The sequence below is a fragment of the Morchella importuna genome, assembly GCF_003444635.1.
Source record: "Morchella importuna strain M04M26 chromosome Unknown Morimp01GS028, whole genome shotgun sequence".
NCBI classification, from domain to species: domain Eukaryota; kingdom Fungi; phylum Ascomycota; class Pezizomycetes; order Pezizales; family Morchellaceae; genus Morchella; species Morchella importuna.
The window spans coordinates 429440-451693 of record NW_025763425.1 but is presented as its reverse complement, the minus strand read 5'-3'; the positions used below and the strand labels follow the sequence as shown (position 1 = coordinate 451693).

Below are 22254 nucleotides of genomic sequence, written 5' to 3'. Positions count from 1 at the left end.
ACTTTTACTCTTCAGCTTTTAATAGAAAGTTGATAAGGCTGAGATGTTTTTTCAATGCGATCGAACCTTTGTGTCACCCTTCTCTGTTGTTTGTCGAAAGAAACTTGCTGCTCCTCGCTTACTTACATGTATGCTTACTTATATGCCCGCATTGCGAGTCTCATGTCAGCGGGGTGGGTTACATGAACTTTATATCAATGTCCTTTTTTCTCTTTTGGAATCGAGGGTTAGGGTAATTAAATTATCCGAAGCCTAATTATATTGCCAAGTCTCGCCTATATGATTCGTTTAGAGCTTATTGATCCCCGATGCCACTGGCCCACCCTTGATCTACTTGTAGGTTGTAGGCTCGGCAGATGTTTTTCCCTCGCGATTGGGACCACTGCAAACATCTATTTATAGGACCATATATTCATACAGGTATTAGAGTAGTCTAGCTGGGGCTTTCTTTTAAGTATAATGAAATCCTGTATGAAGACAACGTACAAGTGTATAGAAAGTCTCGGGGGAACCTGTAGGAACGTACAGCCACGTGATCAGGTGAACAATTGATGTTGCACGCATATATAAATTAGCAGCACCAGCTTGTAGGGGTACATGCATGTATGGTGCCCCCGATCTTAAAGGTAACGAAATTTCAATTGCTTATAACTTCACTACCACAATAGACACCAAAAATCTGTCAGAACAAAAGCTAGGGACAATGATGAAGAACAAAATAACCTGACAGATTTTGATATCTATCATGGTCATAAAGTTATAAGAGATTGAAATTGGCTGTTTTTGTATGTACAGCGATTTCCCAAAAGACTTGGCACCTCGCCAAAACCTAGCATCACGGCCCTCGTTCACTTGCAACTATGACTCCACCACATACGCTCTCGCCGCGATCAAATGGTAATAGTAAGTCAAGTGTATACATTTATATTTCGACTTTAGTTTTTCTATTATATTTGTTGCCGTTTTGTAATCTGTATCTTGCTACAGGCCGTGAGGGAGTTCGAGGTGCCGGGTCTTTTGGGAAATGACTAAAAGGCGCCAGGAGTAAACAAAGTGGAACAGTATTATACCCATTTATACCCATCTATACCCCAAAAGGTAAACTTACCTAAGCCGTGGCAGTGCCAAGATGGCTAGAAACGGACCTTCTGATTGGCCTTTGGAGTCACGATTGTTCCACTTCCATATGCGCCATGTCACCTTTAAGACTGGGGCACTATAGTCATAATATCGCCTTCGATCTTGCTTAAAGAGCAAAGCTGCTTGGTTGGCGAGTTAAAGCCTAGGTTTCTTTTTGTGTATTTATTTATATGCAAGCATTGCAAGGCTATACTGTAGTTATAATTCATCGACTTGATATCTAGCTGATAAAAGGATTTGGAACGTAACGTGCAAGTGCGCGCAGAGGTCAAAAAGGAAGCCAAAGGTTTGATTGCTACTATTCAAGCATGAGATGAATTGAAATTGTACATTGCACTTGTAGACTCCCTAACGCAGAAGATAGCTGCAGTGAAGAAACTATAATACTTCGAAGCTTCACGCACATACATACACAGGGTGTCGGAGTGATGCACATTTTGGCTCGACAACCCCAAATACCTATATCTTCGCACAACGCAACGCTCCCTAAATTCAAACTATTCATAATCTTTTTTTCAAAATTAACATATTTATTTTATATACGTCAATTAATCGAGATCTCCCCAGTGGCCTCTCATCTAGATCCAATTAGTATCCTAAATGTCGCAAACATATGTATCTGGAAGAGCTTGGATACTGAATGAGATACCCACGCAAGGTTCCATTGGCATTTGGCGCGGGGTATGCGCGAATCAGCGGCTGCACTGCTAAAACTCACTTTCAGGTTCTTCATACCTCATATCACATCTAAATATTTGACAAATAAGACCTAGTGGCTTTTGGTATTCACGTATTATGCATGAATTAGACGCTTTTGATTCTTTCCCCAAGCTCATCAACGATAAATTCTATTAGTTTTCTTAATACTAGAGTTTCTCCTTCAAATTTGGGTCGGAGGCTAACCCGGAGCTTATATCAGTTATCATGCTCCTTTTTCTCAGGAACCACATCATATGACTACATGAGGGTCTGCTTTTATATCACTCCTGAATCGAGCGCCTTACTACCCACCACTTTCTCCATGGAGCAGACTATACTCGTTTACCACGAGAAAATGTAGTTGCTCAGGGCAAGGATTATTTGTATGGAGTGGCGGTGATTTCTCATACAAACTATCCCTGATTCCGCCACTTGCATTTTCTGGTTCTTTTCGTGGTAAACGAGTATATGAAGGGCGTTCATTCCTGTGTATTACTAGGGGGTTTTTTTCCCTCCAGCTTTTTCCAGTTCGATCAGATTGCAATTAATGAATTAAACAAAAAAAGTTCGATCAGATGTGACGAAATCACAAACCAAGTTCTGTGACTGCTTTTTATATGCCGGTGTCGATGGCGAGCAACCTGGCCCAATGTCATTGTATGTTGCAGGGCCAATGACCGTACGATCGCTTTAAAACAAGGTATCCATGCAAGATACCACTCGATATATCTGTACTCGTATTTTCACAGCGTTTGTGAACACAACCGGCATTACATACATGTACACACAAAAAATAGCCAAGACAACCTTTTTGTATGGCATGCAATAGCGGTGGTGTTCACAAACGCTATGAATAGACGAGTATGTCCCATAGTCGCCTTCCACCTCAACCGGAATACCCTCCAAAGGCTTTTTGTTTTTTGTATCTGGTTTGAGAGTCCCTTCTATAACCGGCAAGAATTTCTCTAGATCTACACACATATAGTGCGATTTATGGTAGAGGGTGGGTGTGTCAACTTGGATTTTCATTGCCAGAAATTGACCTTTAGCTCTTTGCTTGAGGCTCTTCCTCCAAAGTCAATTGCCACTCAAGTTTACACACCCACCCACTATCGAAAATTGAGCCATAGGTACTTTACTTCTATACAGGGGTCAGATATAGGAAACCAAACCTATGGTGTTTGGAGCTGTTTGTGACCTATTGATATGCGAGGCAGTGGTTGAGGATATCCCGATCCACAGGAATCATCCGCGTCACGTTCACGCCAACCCATGGCCACAGATCTGTCTGACAAAGTAGATGGCCCAACTTGGTTCACTTTTATGCCCATCGGTGTTGATCGACATTCGTCCTTAGTAAGTGCATTATTGTAGCATCAAATACATGTTGTGGTTGGTTGTTTCGCTGGAACATGTTTAATCTGGAGGTTGTGAAGTGCAACGTTTTAAATTTGCTAGCAGTGTCAATGATAGCTACTGGGCTTGTTCCACTGCTTCCTGCATGTCGATCGTGAACCCCAGCCCCGCCCCAAGACCCACGTGCACAGACGGGTGCCTGCATACATGTACACATCGTCAACATCACTTCAACCCTCACCTCTTCCTCTACAACCCACCCTACTTGGTCTGGTTCTTGCGCAACGGGATACAGACTTGATGTGTATTCGCAACTGAATTGTCTGGGTACATACAAGGCAGCGAAATCATCACATGGAAAGATAGCAAAACCATTTTCTCGATTTCTCAACCCCTGTTGCTCCCTCTATGGCAAGTAAGCAGATGTCCCTTTATGCATCAGGTGCATGGCTAACCCGTGGTGATCACGAACGACGTTAGATACTGGCACCATATTCTCTCAAAATTATGTTTTTCCAATCAATACATGATGGATTCATAAAGATTTTTATATGACTCGACATAAAAAAGAATAAAAAATACATGTGACCCTCACTTTTAGAAATAATTACAATAACACCAGAATAATGTAAACCCCCCCCCATGTTCTTCTTTACTAGCACCCACCCAACATTCCTCCTGTCCACCCAAGAGACACAACCCCCTCCTTTCCTCCCCTCACACTCTCTGGCCTCTTTCCCCAATCATCAATGTCCTTTGCCCCCAGTCCCCAAAAGTCCTGTAGTCCCTTGCCCCATCTCTCTGTTGCCTCCCGAATTTGATTTTCATTGATGGCAGCAAAGCAGAATCGCATCCTCTCGGCAGACTTTCCTTCGCGGATCTCTGCATTTGGCGCAAACGTCCAGCCTGGACATGGCATCGACAATTGCGTTTCGGCAATATATGACCACAGATTCGTCATCATGTCGAGTTTGCTGTGGCCGAGGGTTGATGTATACTCGGTATAGGCTGGATGTGACTCGATGAGGACACGCACCCAGATAAACATGCCTCCGTCGGGGGAGTCAAATTCATATACACGGGTCTTCTTCACAACGATAGAGTCCCCTTCGATAAAATGGAGAACTGCGTTGGAGTGCTTCTCTAACACTTCGCGCATCATTACCATGCGCTCCTCATAAAGGCGTCGGAGATTTTCGAGCCACTTGATCCACCCATCCATACCCCATGTACTTAACAGCTCAAAGACCATTGCCTGGGAGAAGCCGGATGGTGCTTGGGTTGATGCCTCGCCGATGCGCGTGATGCGTTCAACAAATGCCGGCTGCGCAGTTATCCAACCGAGCCTACAACCAGGGGCGACTGTCTTGGAGAAGGTATCGAGACGGATGACACGACCGCTTTTATCAATGGTTACGTAGCTGGGTGTCATCGCCTCCATGAAGGAGTATTTGCCATCCGGGCCCTTGAAAGGGGCAGAAGATGGGGGGTGTGAGGAGCTGGTATACTGGAGATACCAGTACGGATCGTCTTCGATGATGATGATATCGTATTTCTCGCAAAGCTTATAGATGTCCTTGCGTCTTTGGAGGGAGAGGGTACCACCGGTAGGGTTCTGGCCGACCGTAACGGTGTACATCATGTGTGGTCGCTTGCCCTGTTCCCATTCGTTCCAGTTTTCCAGAACATCACGAAGACCACCCTTTCCACGAGCAAGCATGCCTTGGGAGTCGACTGCTACAGGAATTATACCAACACCGAGCGGCTCAGCAGTCTGCAGACCGCCAGGGTAGGTGTATTCCTCGACGAGCATGTTGTCGCCTCTCTCTGCTAATAATGAGAGGGCCTTGCTGAGACCATCCGTGTTCCCGCATGTCAGAACAATCTCTGGACTCGCGTATGGGATTTTGCCCCCATGAAGATGATTTATCGCAAAATCCTTGATGAAATCTGCGAGTGGCGTAAGGCCCTCGGCAAGGCTGTATTGAAGGGCAGTGGCAATATCGAGACCGGTGTGCCCAACGGAGAATTTGGGTATTGAGAAGTGTTCCGTTTTTGGAACTTCGGATAGTTCTGTGGGTGCTGGTTTGGAGGAGAAGAGGGAAAAGATGGAACTTGAGGGTTTTGGTGGCAGCGAATGGTATTTCGCTGCTGACTCGGCAATGAAGCGGGTTGCGGGTGCAATCTTAGCTTCGAGTGTATCGAAAGGGAAATACTCGGGGTATGGAAGACCTAAGCAACAACCATTAGCAGGCATGAAGATATTCGCTTGGAGCAAGGAGACATACCTCCAGCAAGATTTATCATTCCGGGAGTCATGAAGTACTTGTATAATTCCTTCATGGCATTTGAGTTTCGCGAGCGACTGGTAGCGTTAAAGTGGTGCGATAGGTCCATAGGCGCGTTTTCGGGGACAGATTCTGCGGTCGACATGGTAGTGGTGGCTGAAGCCATTGCGAAGAGGCGTGAGTGAGCCATTATGGTATTTATGCTTTCTTCCTTTTATTTGAGGTTCTTTCTAGCTTTTAGGTGGGCTGTTATGAGTTATTATAACAAGCGGCAGCAACCGTGGAAGAGTGGGAGGAGAGCGTATAAGGAAAAGAGAGAGAGAAGTGGGACAAGTCAGAGCAGGTAAGGTACCCTTGGTATTTACACCTATTTCACCTCCTCTAGGCCCTAGTTACATAAGGACTCTGGTGATGATTGCCTTGGAGGGCAGCCAAGAGATAAGACAATAACGGGGAGCGTCGCATGGAACGACCCCCTCCACGGGCTTGTGCAGGATTTGTCATACTGTCCGGGGTCGGGTGAACGCGAGTGCCCGGCCGAACCCTGGGAGTGCAACCGTGGCGTGCAGACAGCAGCTTCGACTTCGCTACTGGATTGGATGGTTAGCCGGTTTCCGATCTGTGGGACAGATGGAATATAAGCCGCACCTAGATGGGATGTGTCTATTCTACTCTCGAGTATCTCTCGGGGATCTACGAATAGTTGTGGTCAGAAGTGATCTTGAATACCGCAGAATACATGTACCATGATGTATTTCTGCAGCTGTGCCCCGGATAAACATACGACCGGCTTGGTTAATTGCAGATTATCACAGCTGTTCATCTGTGTTGAAGTGAATCGCGTTAGTTTAATATGGCAAAATAGTACTGTACGGTAATCATTGCGAGTTGTTGGACCACACCGAGTATTCTAGGTACTTAGCAAGGTCACCTTTCACAATTGCAATCGGGCATCAGATTCCCAATCTAGAAGAAGTGGTACGGTAGTGTCCCTCGGTGCATAAAGGTGTGAGGGGTCGAGCGGATAAGTAATGATCCAATGTCAGTGTAACTGGTACCGGTCTTACGTGCGGCCCAGCTGCTCTCTACTAGTAGGTACATGTGAGACAACTCTACTGGTGCACCACTACTGCCACCACCACCACCACACTAGCCACAAGCCACCTCGTCATGGCATGACCGCTCAATTTACCAAGCGTGAGTTGATCATGACTTCTGCGTACAAATTTGCGAGAAGGTCGGTACGCTAGCTACGTCACGAACATGTTTTTTTGTGTTAATCTTGCTGTCACGTGGCCCGAGTGAATCTTACTGTGTACCTGAATTCATAGCTCAAGTAGCTCTTATAACTAGAAGGACTCTAGCAATATAGATATATATAAGCCTGCAAATCCTACCCCCCAACTCCTGAGCTCTATAAGGCATCGTTTTTTATTTATTTTTTACTCTACTCCCCTTAGAGCTACATGCACCTCTGCCTCTGCGGGGTGGGCTTCCCAACGGCCGCCGGGTTCGTAGCTCGTGGGGTGCCCGTTGTTCTGCCCACATCAAATCGACGCCGTTGATTAAACTCTACTTCGAGTTTACTCTATAGACAAGGGTATTTATATCGCATAGTTGCAACCTATATACCGGGAGGTATGAGAGGAAATTGTAATTCAGCGACTTTCTAACTTCAGGAGTGACAACGAAGAATCGCATAGCTCAGTTGTGGTCATATACATTTCTATGAAAGGTTACTTACAGGCCCGGACACTGAATATGATCAGGAGACGTACCTGAACCACCATTTCATATCCTCATCATATGGGGACGTCTTACAGCCGGAAGGGATGGCTTGGACACGATATGCTGTACTACCACAGTCTAAAGTCACTGAATATGCCGCATTTAGGTAGGCTGCCGTTTTTTGATTTTTGATCCTCCAAGAAGTTCCCCCCCCCCCCCCCCCAATAGAACTCCAAAATCCAAGGTGTTATGGACGCGTCCTCAAAAGGAATATTGTTTAAAACACCAGGAGATCCCAACGTTCCCCCAGTAAGTCGATTTTCTATAATCCATGATGGACCCTTGTCTTCCTCTTTTGTTTCGGTGCTAGCATGAGCAGGAGATCGGTAAATTCTCCACTGAGTTGCCCACCTCTCGCGATACATTGGAAGTTTTAATTTGTTGTTTAACTTCGGAATCTCGACAAGTAGGGGCGGTGAACTCAGATATGTTTGTCTTAGAATCTTGTTGTAAAGAACATTCCCAATTTCGAACCAGCCGGCTGGAAACCTGGTTTTTGGCGCTAGGAACTTCCAGCTTAGATTCGCATCGTGCTTGGTGGATAACCCTATGCCCTCGGTCATATACACGGTACTATTACAATTAATTACTTTAATCGTAAACTCCATATATGTTATATTCTGGGCGGGGTTCCCAGACCACATTTAACTTACAACCGCGTGGTATAAGAAGTGAATTCAACAGCTAGGTGCAGCTCAACATAGCTGCTACCCCCGCCAAAATCCGTTTGATACAGCTTTATCTGAACCCTTTAATTTACTTAAAGTATTAGCAGATAGGAAGAAGGCATAGATTTCGCAACCGAATATTCACCCAGGTTCACCATCGTCGTCTTCACCATCGTCGTCTTCACCATCGTCGTCTTCGCCATCGTCGTCTAGACACCACATTTCCTGCTTCGCACCAATGCTCTCGGCTAGCAGTGAATAGTTCATATTCCTCGACAGACATTTATTGCTAGCTGTGTTTGTGATCAAATATTTGGGGCTAGTAACATGACCAGGTTCCGGGCAGCGCTCCACCCACCAGATCTGCTCTATTTTCGTCGCGAACCTTGAGTGTGATAGAATCATCCGGATCGACTGCATCGTATTCTGCGTGGAGCACCATCTCGAATACTTCGTTGTAGATAACATAGGCGCCTGTGGGGAGGATCGGCATTTTTGTTATTTGCGAGGGGAAACTGTCGAGCTCGATGGTACGGACGTGAGGGGCATATAGATCTAGAGCAGCTTCACCGAACTAGAGCTAGAGTACCGCAGTTGATACATGTAGCTTCGCCGGACAAGGCGCAACCCCACCAGACGATGTTTCGAAGTGGCTCGCTGTCAGGGTCTGCCAAGCCAGGGGACTTTACTTCTGATTGGCTGTCAAGCATTGACAGGGATTCCGCAAGGCCGAACTTAACCCAAAATGACATACCAATAATTCATGGTCCACATTCCAGTCTTCAAAGCTGTTGCTCCTCGGCATTAACGCTTCTAGCTCTTCGATCAACATTAACTAGAAAAGGTGAGCAATGAGAGATTTTAAGCGAGTTAGGAGCCAGCGGACATTGATTCAGGGATGCTCTACTTGGGCCGGCCGGCCGGCCGGTCAAAGTATCGGCAGGACTTGCATCCTCATGGTACGAACTGTAGGCCTACAGGGAGCCAGCGGCAGCATTCTAAAGTGAGAAGAGCACATCTTTCAGGGCTTGCTATGTAGTAATGGTTCCTGGGAATGGCGCTGTCAATATCTTGATGGCTTCCCATATCTGCTGAATCCACGGGGTTTTGAGGGGTCTTGAGGTGATAACTAGATTTCTTTACATTGGTGGGGTTAATCCCGTTCGATCACAGATGAGGGCCGAGTCTTTGGTTTCCCCGCCGCGCGCGCCGCGAGCGATCTACTAGGTATGTGAAAACGGCATCTTCTTATTGCTGGTACGGAAAATGACACATCATTTGGTACCTACCTGAAAAACGGCATATCTCCTCGTCTATCCCCGGTAATCACAATATATTAGGCTCGCGATGGTTCCGTGATTAACAAAGGCCTAACCTTAAGTAGCATACACCACTACATACATTTTTGGATTAGTTTTTGCGTGAGTCACAAATCCCCACAATACAAATCCTGAAAACAGCGGAGATTGCACTATTGGTGGGTTAGGGTTATGATGGTCAATGATATTTATTGCACTATTGAAGATAGAAATCAGCAAACCAACGAAATTACAGAGTCAACGATAGAGATACCCGAATGCAATCACGTTATTAGAAAGTCTAGGCCAATCATCACTTGTGAAAAATGCTGGTTGCAAAATTGATGGCTTCGGGTACCAAAATTGATGGTTCCATGTCGATCCCCATACAAAAATGAGTTCAAAACTGCTAGTTGGGGGAACCGTTTTGGTTGGTGGCAAATTTTTCAAAATTGACCGTTGGCCTAAAGTTTCTATTACAAAACTAAAGAATAGTGATGTTCATAATTAACAATTTTATCGCTCAAAACCAGTAAAATAAATAACAATCTGCTATATTGTATACTATAGCCATCCCATCATAATCTCATCAAACGAACCACCCTATGCCCTTTCCTCAAGTTGCACATACAGCTTATCGTGTACCAACAACCCGATATTCCTAATCGTCATTTTCTCCGGCTCCACAATCGTCGGTTTAAACGTGCGGAAAAACTCAAACGTCATTTTCCACAGTTCCAGATACGCAATATTCTTCCCGAGACACGTTCTCGAGCCCGCGCCAAAGTGGATATCATGGCGCTCCATTTCTCGCACCTTGTCCCCACCTTCCAACCACCGCTGCGGGTTATACACGTCTGCATCTTCGCCATACACCTTGGGGTCCCGCTGACAGACGCGGGCGTTGACAGTCATCTTTGTGAACTCTGGGATGTAGCGGCCGTCGGCAAGCGTGAGGCCGCCCTTATTTGGGTACCGAGGCAAGATGGAGGGTGTGGCAGGAGAGAAGCGCATGGATTCTTTGATGCAGGCGGTGAGGTAAGGGAGGGCGTAGGCATCGTCGTAGGAGATCACCGAGAAGGGTGGGCGCGCAGCAGTGTAGGCATCGATCTCAGAGATGAGCGTTTGATAGTAGCTAGGTGTGTGGAGGAGATTGAGGAGGATCCCACGGAGGGTAGCGGCGGTAGTATCGGAGCCAGCAAACATGACCACGAGAAGCTCCGCTTTGATTTCATTGAGTGTAAGGGGCGCGGCGGTATCCCGGGTATTTAGGAGGCTATGAAATGGTTATTAGTATGATTGTTTGTCCCTTCATGTTTTTTCTTTCTTTCTTTTTTGGTGCGATGGGTCCTGAAGCTTACTGCTGCATCAAATCTGCTCGTTTCCCTATATGAGCCCCAGTTGATTGTTCATTGATTCTCTCTGCAACAATTGTATCCCGCTCTTCTAATAACCGCCCAATTCCTGTCTCTTTGCTCATGGCTGGTGTAAAATATTTCATTACTAACGGGTGTCGCACTGCTTTTTTGAGCCAATCGGATCTGGCAAGGGTAACCAGCACGACTAGGCCGTTGTGTGCTGAAGCAATGAGATTATGCACGTCCGAGTTGGAGGCCATGAACCCCAATGGCTTGCCAAACGCTACCTCGCTGATCACTGTGCGGCCGTACATATGAGCATATGTACAACTACTTAGACTGAGTTAATCTTGGGTCAAGGTCACTAACCATCATATGCAAAATACCTACCGTTCTATGTCAGTATATATAACACTCTACTAGTATGTATGCGTATTAGGCATCGAATCAGAGGTATGTCTTACTGTGTCCACCTCGCGAAATCCAGTTTCTTCCCTACACCTACATATTTCTCCCTCACCCTGCTCTTGAACTCCATAATTCTCATATCCACCATATCCTCCACCTGCTTCGCCGCACTCATGCTATACATGCTCGCAATCTGCTTGCGACGAGCCGAATGCTCCTTATGCTCGATCAACCCCGCTACACCCGGCACCTGTCCGGGCAGGTTTATGCGGTTAAATTCGGTCTTGTTTGCGTAGCGAGAATATATGACGGGCACCATGCCCGCCTCCGCGAATTGAAGCATATCAGACTGGTATCGCACTATCGGTCCGTACTTCTTGTGCAGGCTTGCGATGATCTCATGTTCGCGGCCAGTGTTACTTGCCCACATCGAATAAAGGGGACCGGTGCTGGCTAAAAATGGTCCTGGAAAGCAGGATAGGGGGTGGAAGTAGCGATTACGGATGCCGACGGCAATGAGAAAGAGGAAGGGTGATATTAGAAGAACGAGTCCCCAGTTGGGAGTTAGTATTGCGTCCATATTGTTTATGGCGAGTATAGTAGCGGAATCCGTATGGAAATATTTGTTGGGGGTCCTGATGGGTTTATATATTAATTTACTGACACTGTCAGTGCTTCTCACGATACCTACTTATCTGCAGCGCTGGATTGGGCCTCGTATCAGGCCTCGTATTACGCCCCATATCGGATTTCCGAGTTGCACTTAGGCCACAAATTAGGTAACCATGCCCCGCGGCCTGGGTATTAACTCTCCAGTTATTGGCATATGAATCTTAATTACTTCTAAGTAATCAAGGCCAACGCGCGCACGTACATGGTGCGGAACTCCGTGCTCAATAATTGGGTTCAAACTCTGATCGTCAAGTTCTACAGCACGTACGCTCGTGTGTAACGGAAGCGCAAGGATAGGTAGGTGTTGTAGTCATCACCATGTATGTTCCGTATATTCAGCTATGAGTCGTTATATTAAGCTATGAGTCGGGAAGTAAGTAAATACATTATTTGTCCGATGGCCTACTCTCAGCTAGTCCAAGCGGGTATCAAGCCAATCAAGCAAAAAGAAAAAGCAAATGGTATGGGGGCCGTAAATGAGTCAGCTCTCGTTGGTTCCAGGTCACCGCCACAGTTCAAACCGACCGCCTTATATTGCTATGTAGTATTAATCGCCACGACATCGCGATCAGCAATTACTATTCCAGCAGCGAGTAGAGTAATTCGTATTTAGCTAAAGCTAGTAGGGAATCAAGTTTATCCATTTATACTCGCGTACAGTGAGAGGTAAAATTATTGTAGAAACAGGGGTCTAAAAACAGGGTTTCTGTGGCTGGGCAAGCCAATAGGACTCCTCCCATATTTCTACAATAATCTTACCGCAAGCTGTACACGCGAGTACCTACACCTACTGATAGCGGATCCTGTCTGATGGTTCTGTTTGCAGTAATTTTCCCTTGGCGTCCAAAACCTAACTCTTTTATTGGCCTCAAATCCCTGACCGCCATCAGACAGGATCTGCCTTCACCCCATGAGTGACTGTACTCTACAGCTATCGGTAGAATTATTGCGGAAACAGGGACCGACGATCACGCCGAGAGCAGGGCGATTTTCCAACGCAATAATTCTACCGATAGCTGTATTAACGTGTTTCACCGGGAAAGCGATCATCACCAGGAAAGCAACCGAAGCTCACAGAAGGGCATTATGAGCACCAAAACAATATCTATGAAGCCATACATGTATAGGAGAGTTCTTTTGGTGTTTTTGACTATTTCTTACGATTATAGCGAGTATATAGCTGTGGGGTCATCAGCTGTCATCAAGCCTTGATGACCCTCCCACAGCTATATACTCGCTACCTATTAGTAACAATCATCAGAAATATTCGAAAGATATCTCAAAATGACTTTAGTGTATTTAGTTCTGTAATTCTGGGTGATTTTGAATTTTCACAGCAATTCGCGATCCCGTTCATGTCATGCTTGATTGCTTTCCCGGTGACGATTGCGTTCCCGGTGAAACACGTTAGAACGGAGATACGGCAGATATCTACCGGGCCTCCCCAGCTACTCCAAGCTTTGCAAAAGAGAGTTCAAAGATCGTCGAACAAAAAAGATCTGCGGTCCAGGGTCAAAAGAGGAAAAACGAAAACGGGATTGGTAATTTTTGCGCTGATCTTTTTTGTTCTTGCCAGAAATATTTGGTGGCTTAAACTCTCTACGAGTAAAGCGAACATTGAGATGACCGACCGGTACAGTAACCTTAAGGCTGATCCCGCAGTCCGGAAACCCGGGAGTACACTAGTACTACCTACACTTCCTTTTTTCTACCTACCCGCATTCTGGTCCCGAGAATCGCGCATCGCGTCCGCGGGTGCTAGATCGAAGTTTTGTTTTCTTAATACCGCCATAACTCGAAAAATTGGCTAGCTTCCAGAGATCAAAATTACTTGTATGGGAAACTTCTGATGCAGATCAATGCCATTCAACCAATCACTCGAGTGATAATCCCTGGCCGGAGATAGCCAATTTTTCGAGTTTTAGCAGTAATGCCGCAGCGATTTCTTCCCGCTCGTTACTGTTAATCCCAGGCTTCGATATTATCCACTAGGGAATAGATCTCCAAACGGGCTGCGCCAAAGTTAAGTAATCAGATGCCCACTCGCGTACTCGTATTTCTCTGAGGTTTGTGGACGCGACTGATATTGCATGCCATACAAAAATACGCCAAGCTCATGATTTTGGGTGTATGCAATAATGGCCTAGTTCAAAAACGTCAGCGAAATACTAGTATGGGGGTAGCAGTATAGAGGAGACAGCATATGCAGGGTTTTGTTAATCGGGTAAGTGTTATGAAAGAGAGTGGGTATTTCTGTGGGGGTTCTAGGGCAGTTCGGTTATAGTGCGTGTGATCGAGTGTGATGCGATGTATAGGGTCACAGCTCCTCACTCGCTCAACCATTCCTATCCAAGGCAACCGCCTCACTTTGACCGTTTTTCATTCTCATAAAACTCAACCTGCTCCAAAAAGGTTTTGTCAATATAAATTTAAAGTTGATGGCTGAGCGTAAAATGTCAGCAGACGATATCCGCGGTGTAGAAAAAACCGATGATATAATGTATAGTCACTTGATGCACGGTATCTTGGTTCGGTCCAGAGGGTGCGTGAAAGTAGGTGATGAAGAGAACTTCCTGATCCTTTAACGAGAGGTGAATACCACTGCGGTAACAAAATCCCACGAAAGCTCAAAGGTCCGTCATCATAGTGGTCTCAATAATATAATGTTCAATAGATACTTGGATTAGCCTGGACCACTGCTTGCTTAAGGTTAATCAGTACAATGCCGCATGATCATCGTACACCCAGATCGTGGAGAGGAAGATTTCTTCTCCCACACTCTCTCCCGAGCTATATCAGTGCCGTTATTTGCCCACAGGTGGTTAAGAGACGAGAGCCAGAATCACTGGTTGTACCGGTCTTACATGGGGGGGGGGGGGGGTCCCGAGAATCAACGAAAAGCTTATATCACGAAAGTAGTCAAACCTGAGAGGTAAGCCAGACAACCTCCGAGCCCGGATGCCCCGCTCATTAAGTCATCTAACTCATTAGTTTTCTTGGACTCATGGAGAATAAAGGGGTTCCAGCCTTTTGGGAACCTTGACAGGCCGGTAGCTATTCCTACGACATCTCTTCCAATTTTCCGTAAGGCCCATATAAATTCGAGGTTAGATTTTCTCCCGGGAGAGTACGTGTTCGCCCTGCCAAGAAAGATGGGGGGGAGCGGTAAACTTCCCTACACCACCGAATCTAATTGCACGCCCTTAGCCTTGTGATTCATGTATACGACGTAGCGATATGTTTAGACTTTGGGGCAGTAACCACATCTTGGAACCGGGTAACCTGTGAAACGACACTAAGATTGTTGCATAGCGGCTTATACGATATTAGGCCGGCAGCTAGGCAGCGACGTTATAAGGAAAGGTTTTGGGAGATGTTTATGCGAGGTGACGTGAGACATGTTGGTTGATACGGGACAGGTTTATAGGATCTGGCTGTACCCATGGAATACACTTTGGGGTCTGGATTCTGGACTTTGTGCTACGCTAGTTGTGTTAATTTGTGTCACCAGGTTTATATATTGGAAATTGCATGAAGATGGTAGAAAAAGCTCAGCATTAATCTTTGTATTTAGCTAGATAGCTAGATTTGCTGGTATTCGGATATAGGCCGTTTGATGGATACGGAAAACAGGGGAGCGGCCCCACAACCACCAGACATCACCGGAAAAAACATTACAAGCAACAGAGTGGACAATCTTCTCTGACAGTCTTCACATTTCCATTGTGGCCACCTCCCCACCAGCGCCGTTGCCCCACAACCCGACCTTTAACCTCTCCTGCACCACAACCTTCCATCCCTCTGCGCCTGGAACCTCATCACCAGCTCTGCCCAGAACCCGTAGCACTGTCTCTAGGACTTCTAGCTTCCTTGTAGCCACCACAAAAGCGGTACTCATGGGATCCCTCGCTCCAGAAAACCTCTGCGGCGGGGTAATCAGGAACGCCATCACATTGGGCGCGTTTACGATTTCTTTGGCCCCCCAGTACGTGCCCGTAGAGTCCTGTGCGACTAATAATTTCTCGATAAAGTTCATGCATGCCAGAACAACATCTCTAAGGGCTAGTGTAGACACATAGCTATTGATCTTTTGCCACATGTCTGTGTGGGTGGCATAATAGTTATCGTATACCTCACTGCTGCTACCTTGCTTTGTGATTACAGCTGTCAAAGCATCAATGTAGGCCGTTTGGGGCGGCGACAGCGGGATCATCGCCACAACCTTTTTTGCAAGATCCGTTACCAGCACAGAAGGAGGCATCGCCATCAGAATATCCATAGAAGGCGTATGCGGATGCTGGGGGGTGTCTTTGAGCGTCTGCTCAATACGCTCCAGTGTCACATCAATGAGCGTCTTTGCGGGCGGCGGTGGGCCAGTACCCAATGACATGCGCCGCCGTTTTGGGTTCCGTCCGTCGGGGATCTTGGGGGCCGGAGAGTCAAAGAGCTTCGTCGGGTGTAGACGGGCATAGGTCGCAAGGTATTCAGCTGCTTTAGATTCGAGAAGTTGTTGGTCGATTATATCGTCTGAGTATGCTGCAGGGGCAATGTAGCGGCCAGCGGTAGCACCGTGAAGGCCAGAGGTCTCGAGATAGTCGAGTGCTTTCGTCGACTGTAGTAATAACGTGTAAAAATCGAGGAGCACCATGTGCATCATAACATCGCCGTCAGCATCTACAGCCCAACGCGCGGCAAACTCTAGTAGTCCTCCGCAAGCCTCCTCTGATGCCGCGTACTTCTTATCAATCGCTGGGAATGCTGAGGTTGATACAGCACTGAAGTCCAGTGCTGCCATCCGTGCGACTACTTGTAGGAGCCTCCCCTGCGCTTCTGTCTTTGCCTTTTTCCCCTCTGGAAGCTCCTCTCCTTTCCATGAGCACAGCCGGAAAAATGTCCCATACACACCCTCATCCTCGAAAATCCTCCGCCATAGTAAACCAACGCCTAGATCCGCCGCTAACAACTTCACAAGAACATCTGCCGCTCTAGATGCAACGCCTGTGTCAGAGTCGCAAAGGAGCACCTCGACGAGCTTCTGCACGACGTCCGACCAGCTTGCGACGATCCCGACCTCAGATGGGGCTGCTGCCGCCTTCTCCAGAATCGAGAGACCGAGTATGCGTACTGCTGGGGAAGCCGCTGAGAGAAGTTGAAGGGTTTGGGGTTGGGAGGCGAAGGCCAAAAGCTCTGTGAAGGTTGTCGTGGTGAGGAGGTGCTGCAGGAGCGTAGTTATGGGTGTGGGATCCTCATTCACAACTGCGAGGACTTTTGCGAGGAGTGGTACAAGAGTACCAGTGAGGTGAGTTGTGGGTTGCTCTGTTGGACTTGTTAGTAGTGTGCGCGGAGAGGTAAGGTGGAGGAGCTTAGGCGAACCGGGCAGTTGAGCGGTGAAAGTTTCCAGGAGGCGGACGTTAAGTATACTTGTCGAGGGATTGCTGAGGACCTCGGTGAGATGTTCGTTGAGCTCAGTAAAGGTAGGCGGGGTAGCTGTAGCCATTCTGCTTCGTTATTTGTGATTTTTCGTTGTTTGCTTGCTTGTTAAAGTTGAGAAGGTGGGGCATTTCAGATTAGTCAGCCCCCACATGCTGGAGTGCTAACCAACTTGGAGAAAATAGTACTGACTTGCTGCTCCAGAAAACATAATCCATCCTCCTTTATCATTTCGTCCCTAGAAAGCCCCTTTCTATACAATAATACCCATTACTATTATCAGTTGGACTATCATTCATGATTCGTCACTCGACTGGTTGATATCGAAAGTGATTAGAGCGTTTAATTTGAAAGCCGTCCGAAACCGTTCTAGGTAATTGGCCCCGTTGTAAGAAACAAGTTGCGTTTGGCAGGCCATTTTGCGGATCCAGATAACAACGTTAAATCTATGAAAGCAGAGCTTTAAAACAATTACGCTACTAACTCCCAGCCCATAACCATAAACTCTGTCGTTATCATCAACCCTCAGTTGCCATCAACTTCTATTAGACACAAAATTTCTGCCCCAAAACAGAAGTCGAGTGATATGTTCTCTATAAGGGCCGAATCCCAAAAGGACCCTAAATGATAAACTAGGAAGTCTAGATAATAAGAAATTTTTGAAACGACGTGTCTGGTCACGGTCTGGGGATCCAACCCAATCAGCATTTAGGCATCCGTTAAGACGCAATACCCCATAAATCAGCGCAACTTGGTGTCTTTTTCCGTGTATTTGACAGGAAGTCAAGGTTTGATTTCCCCTGGTTGCACTCTGTTTTAATAGGTACTCGGCCATTTATTCCAACAATATCAAGCTATGTATCTTGTTCTTCGAAGCTTCATCACCATCTAGTATCATAGTCTACATCGATCGCAAGTAGCAGTATAGCATCCTGAAAGCCAGGCCTCAAAGTATTGACTCACGACCATAATAATCCACAGCTAAGTTAAAGTGTACAAAAGTCTCATGCTTCAATATCAACCCTTTGAAAGCATAAAATCAATAGCAACAAAAACCCTTCGATTCGGAAGTAGCTCTGTTCCTGCTCGGCACAACGATGAAACAAGCATTCTAGAAGGGCCGGGTACCATCATAACCGCGCCCCCTGCATCAGCCCTATAAGCTGCACGATTCCAAAATAGGCATCAAATACCTGAAGACACTGCTGTCTCGGGTTCTTTGGACTTGTCCAAACGTGGTCCATATGCCAATTTTCTTTCAAATTTCGCGATCAGCCGTACTGGTCACTACATGTAGCTGCCCCGGATTCAATTTCCTCTTTGGACACCCAAAATCATAGAACATCAGACCACAAGATTATCTATTGAACTATCCGATTTTTGATGTCACATACATACATGTAACCAAAGACAGTGGCAATAGAGGCGTTCAATCCAAGACCTAAATACGACGTTAGCAACAAATAGAGATGCAAGCTATTCGTTACCCGTTACCTCGTGACATTCGAGTTACAGACCAAGCCACTGGATGTGGTTGTCGCTGGGTCGGTCTTGCCCTTCAATATATTTGGAAGCCGGTCAAATGCGCAGCCACTTCTGCGCGAAGAGGGGATAGAGGTGAAACTGCCGCTTAAAAAATATTTTCGCCTGGACGTCCAAAGTAGGTGTGGCTTGGACGATCATATGGGCCGGGGTAGGTATTAGGCCAATGCCCCGATAGGATGGGTACATGTAGAGTAGGTTTACTCTTTATGTTATTTCAACCTCCTATCGCTATTTCTGACTCAAATCAGGCTCCAAGTATTACTGGGTAGGTGCAATGTCTCGTGTACGCCCAGAAATTATTATTGAAACAATAGTCAAGGGAACCAACATGACACCATCCACCGGTGAATAATCCAGGTGCAATCTTCCCACCATTTCATCTTGTGTTTCCTATACCATGGTTACCCCGCGCTACTCGCCGGTAAGATGTTTTGAAGCTAGAGGTCTAAGGTGCTTATCGATATCAGTTTCTTAGCAAAAATTCAATTAATTGCCCAGCTTGGAATTTGAAATTCCTTAGACCTAGGGTGGTAGGTAAGGTATGCCTTTCGCCAATTTAATGTGCGGTTCGTGTTCCCTATCTCGATATCTCGATGCAGCGAATATCACAGGTCAAGGAGCTACATACCAAATAGGGGAAAAAAGTCCTTGGGTCTCTTCACGCGGACAAGGCGTTTCCCCGCTTATCAGAGTAGATCCGAGTGCCGATGGTGATGATCTGAGCAAGGTACGCAACCTACATGGAATGAGACAGTTAAGACGAATAGGAGGAAGCCAGTTGGATAAGGCTCTGTGAAACTTACATGAAAACCTGGAAAGTGATGAGTGCTTTCGCTAATTTCTGTTCGCACGCTTGCCTGGGATTTTCTTTCTTTTTCCTATCTTGTGGCCACGATTTCCGACCTCTCCGATTGACCACACCTGCGGGAAAATGAAGCAGAAACATATGTGGTGTAAGCTCACTATTCTCCACTCCCTGAAAAACTAGCTATATCTATAGATTACTCTCAGTTATATGCAAGCACCATACCATAAACAGCCTATACTCTACTTTATCGTACCACATGCACCTGTGTTATTCTCGACTACATTTTTCAACTCAAGATTTCACTGGCTACGATATAATTACAACGCACATACATATGATCTGGCGGAGGGAGTGGATGATTTCACCTTATTAGGAGATATATAGAAATATTGACAGTAGAGCATGACACGCATATGTATATGGTGGAAGCTGCAGAAGATCTCCCTCTGGGTTTAAAGGAGACAGATCCCGCATACTAAACCCTTCGATACGGAGTTTTGCTGGTACGTACTTCACCCCTCTATTTGCTACAAATATCGGATCACCCCGCAGAGATCAGAGATGGGCTTTGGGAGCAAGGTAAATTAGATTTTCTGTAGAAGTTCTTAATAGAATTGGGAATTAATTGTTGGTTTTAGGTACAGGAAAATACTATTCTCAACCTTCAGCTTAAATTTTGACACTAGAGCTATCTCCAATCGGGGTACAGCCCCCCCCCCCCCCCAGCCCTCAGCTCCCACCACCTCACCCAGCCCTAAAAGCCAAGCCCCCTTTGCCCGATTGATATATACATGTATATATAAACCGCACTTCTACCACTCGTGGACAGACAAGCTACATTTATCATCGACTAAACATCTCCTGTTCTTCTTTCTAACTCATCACAAAAGAAAGCCGACACAATGCTTGATGTATGGTTGCTATATTACGGCTTTGCGGCTGCGGTCTTGATGGTCCTCGGATCTGTGATTTGGTTTGTATTTTCATCCAAACACCAGCAGAAATTGAATCGACAAGCTACCACTGTTAGAGATGCCTCTTTTAAATCCTCAAGTTCCGACTCAACGTATCTCAGCACCGAGAAATGCACCAAGAAGGATTTCGCCCTGGCCAATGCATCACTTCTAGAGAATGCCTCAAATCAAAAGAACCAGTCCCTCGCGAAATTGATAACAGACTTTTTACCTTCAAGACGTGGATCCATCGCCTCGCCTTTGTCGAATACCCCAAGTTCCAGCACTTCTTCAGGGGAGTTGCCAACGACCACTCGAAGTCAAGAGGAAATCAAATCTTTTGGAGATTTTCCTGATTACGCTATGTTAAGCGGAGTAAGATTACCAAATGTCTATCCTGAATTCAATATTGAGAAAGCTTTACCCAGACCACATAGACCGTTTCGGTGGGCATACCATCAAACTATGGGTATGTTATAACCACCACTATTTAATAATAAACAGTTTATTTCCCCTATAACCTAAACACTAACACACCCTCAGCATTCTGGAAGATGGAACCTGACTGGTGGATTGAGCTTGAAAATACCTATATCGAATGTATTCACGAACGAAGAGAGTTGTTTGCCCTTCATGGGAAGGCTATCCTAGATAGTCTTCCCGGCTCCGAAGCGGCCTGTAAGGAATTGATGGAAATGGTTCTCCAATTTCTCGTAACTCGTTACCCTCAATACTTCTGTCTCGTCAGTACGGTCTCAGGGAAGGCTCCAGACCTCTTCATCAACAAAATCTTAGACAAGCGGTTTCGTCTCAATGAAATAGACCCACTTGTAGTTCTGCTTGAGAACGTCCCGGAAGACTTTGCGATAACGATTCCAGACCCAGAATCAGCGGGGCAATACAGGCTTAAGGCTGGTGTTATTTGCAGCGCTATCGGATGGACTCTAGGAACCAAAATGGGAATGACGTTGGCAGAAATACATTCTCCGGTTCCGGATTATAAAGAGAAGCTTAAGTTATCTTTAGACAGGTATTTCATTATTCTCCTCTTTTCTTCGTAGTGCCTTTGCCCTAATAAATTTAGATTCTTCACCAAACTGCTCCCCAGCGCGCCTATTCAACGCGCTTCCTGGGGTTTCGAGTTTGGCAAGCCATTATTTGCACCACCTGGCGATAACCAAGAGCTCCACCGCCTTTCACAAGATCCAGCGCTGACCGTTGACGAAATCTACCTCCGCGTTGACTGGCAAACCCTGCGGCGAATCCCGTTATCTGGCGCGATTGTATTCAACTTCAAGGCAGTGTTCACCCCAGCAACTGAACTCAGGGATGAGCCGGGAGTTCCGCAGATTTCATCTAAGGTCTTGAGAGAGGGGAAGAAGAACTTGATGGATTACAAGAATGCGTGGCATTTAGAGCATGTCTTGTTGCCAATGTTGGACAGGTGGAGTGAGGAGCAAGTGAAGGAGGGTTTAGTCGAGAAGGATTGGGAGGTTACCACATTGGAGGACAGCCCGTGGTTTAAGGGTTGGAGGGAAAAGTGGAAACGGCAACAAGGATTTTGACGAATGGTCTACTCTTTGATGGCCCCTTTAATATTTTTATATTGGAGGGCTCTGGATTTGAGCTCAGGTTTGAAGGCATTACAGTAGTACGGCTATGCCTACGAAGTTTTGCTACTTCTAACTGAACCACTCAAATTCTTCGTCTCACCAGAAACGGTCATCTTTTTTTTCCTGTTTGATTCTACAATATGTATTTAGCCCCTCAACAAGTATTATTATTAATTTTACTTTTATCTTTGGTATTTGAGGTTGGTAATTACGTGCATGTAAGCTTACAT

The 22254-nt window shown here is 46.1% G+C and overlaps 6 protein-coding genes across 6 annotated transcripts; 2 read left to right on the top strand and 4 right to left on the bottom strand.

Annotated features, from left to right (window-relative positions):
• Positions 1-3850: 3850 nt before the first annotated feature.
• Positions 3851-5649, bottom strand: LAJ45_08231 (uncharacterized protein; the record flags this gene model as incomplete). The annotated part of the gene is made up of 2 exons (XM_046117782.1): positions 3851-5427; positions 5484-5649. The coding sequence occupies 2 exons, from the start codon at positions 5647-5649 to the stop codon at positions 3851-3853; spliced, it is 1743 nt and encodes a 580-aa protein (XP_045969069.1).
• Positions 5650-7187: 1538 nt separating this feature from the next.
• LAJ45_08230 (uncharacterized protein) lies at positions 7188-8432 on the bottom strand (the record flags this gene model as incomplete). Its single annotated transcript, XM_046117781.1, has 6 exons — positions 7188-7209; positions 7262-7334; positions 7552-7844; positions 7925-8020; positions 8085-8187; positions 8267-8432. The coding sequence occupies 6 exons, from the start codon at positions 8430-8432 to the stop codon at positions 7188-7190; spliced, it is 753 nt and encodes a 250-aa protein (XP_045969068.1).
• A 1408-nt stretch (positions 8433-9840) lies between these two features.
• Positions 9841-11583, bottom strand: LAJ45_08229 (uncharacterized protein; the record flags this gene model as incomplete). The annotated part of the gene is made up of 4 exons (XM_046117780.1): positions 9841-10513; positions 10599-10893; positions 10965-10981; positions 11060-11583. 4 exons carry the CDS (start codon positions 11581-11583, stop codon positions 9841-9843), a joined length of 1509 nt encoding a protein of 502 aa, XP_045969067.1.
• A 3804-nt stretch (positions 11584-15387) lies between these two features.
• On the bottom strand, positions 15388-17172 carry LAJ45_08228 (uncharacterized protein; the record flags this gene model as incomplete). The annotated part of the gene is made up of 2 exons (XM_046117779.1): positions 15388-16991; positions 17049-17172. The coding sequence occupies 2 exons, from the start codon at positions 17170-17172 to the stop codon at positions 15388-15390; spliced, it is 1728 nt and encodes a 575-aa protein (XP_045969066.1).
• A 3236-nt stretch (positions 17173-20408) lies between these two features.
• Positions 20409-20848, top strand: LAJ45_08226 (uncharacterized protein; the record flags this gene model as incomplete). Its single annotated transcript, XM_046117778.1, has 2 exons — positions 20409-20786; positions 20840-20848. The coding sequence occupies 2 exons, from the start codon at positions 20409-20411 to the stop codon at positions 20846-20848; spliced, it is 387 nt and encodes a 128-aa protein (XP_045969065.1).
• Positions 20849-20876: 28 nt separating this feature from the next.
• Positions 20877-21976, top strand: LAJ45_08225 (uncharacterized protein; the record flags this gene model as incomplete). The annotated part of the gene is made up of 3 exons (XM_046117777.1): positions 20877-20880; positions 20955-21441; positions 21496-21976. The coding sequence occupies 3 exons, from the start codon at positions 20877-20879 to the stop codon at positions 21974-21976; spliced, it is 972 nt and encodes a 323-aa protein (XP_045969064.1).
• Positions 21977-22254: the final 278 nt, after the last annotated feature.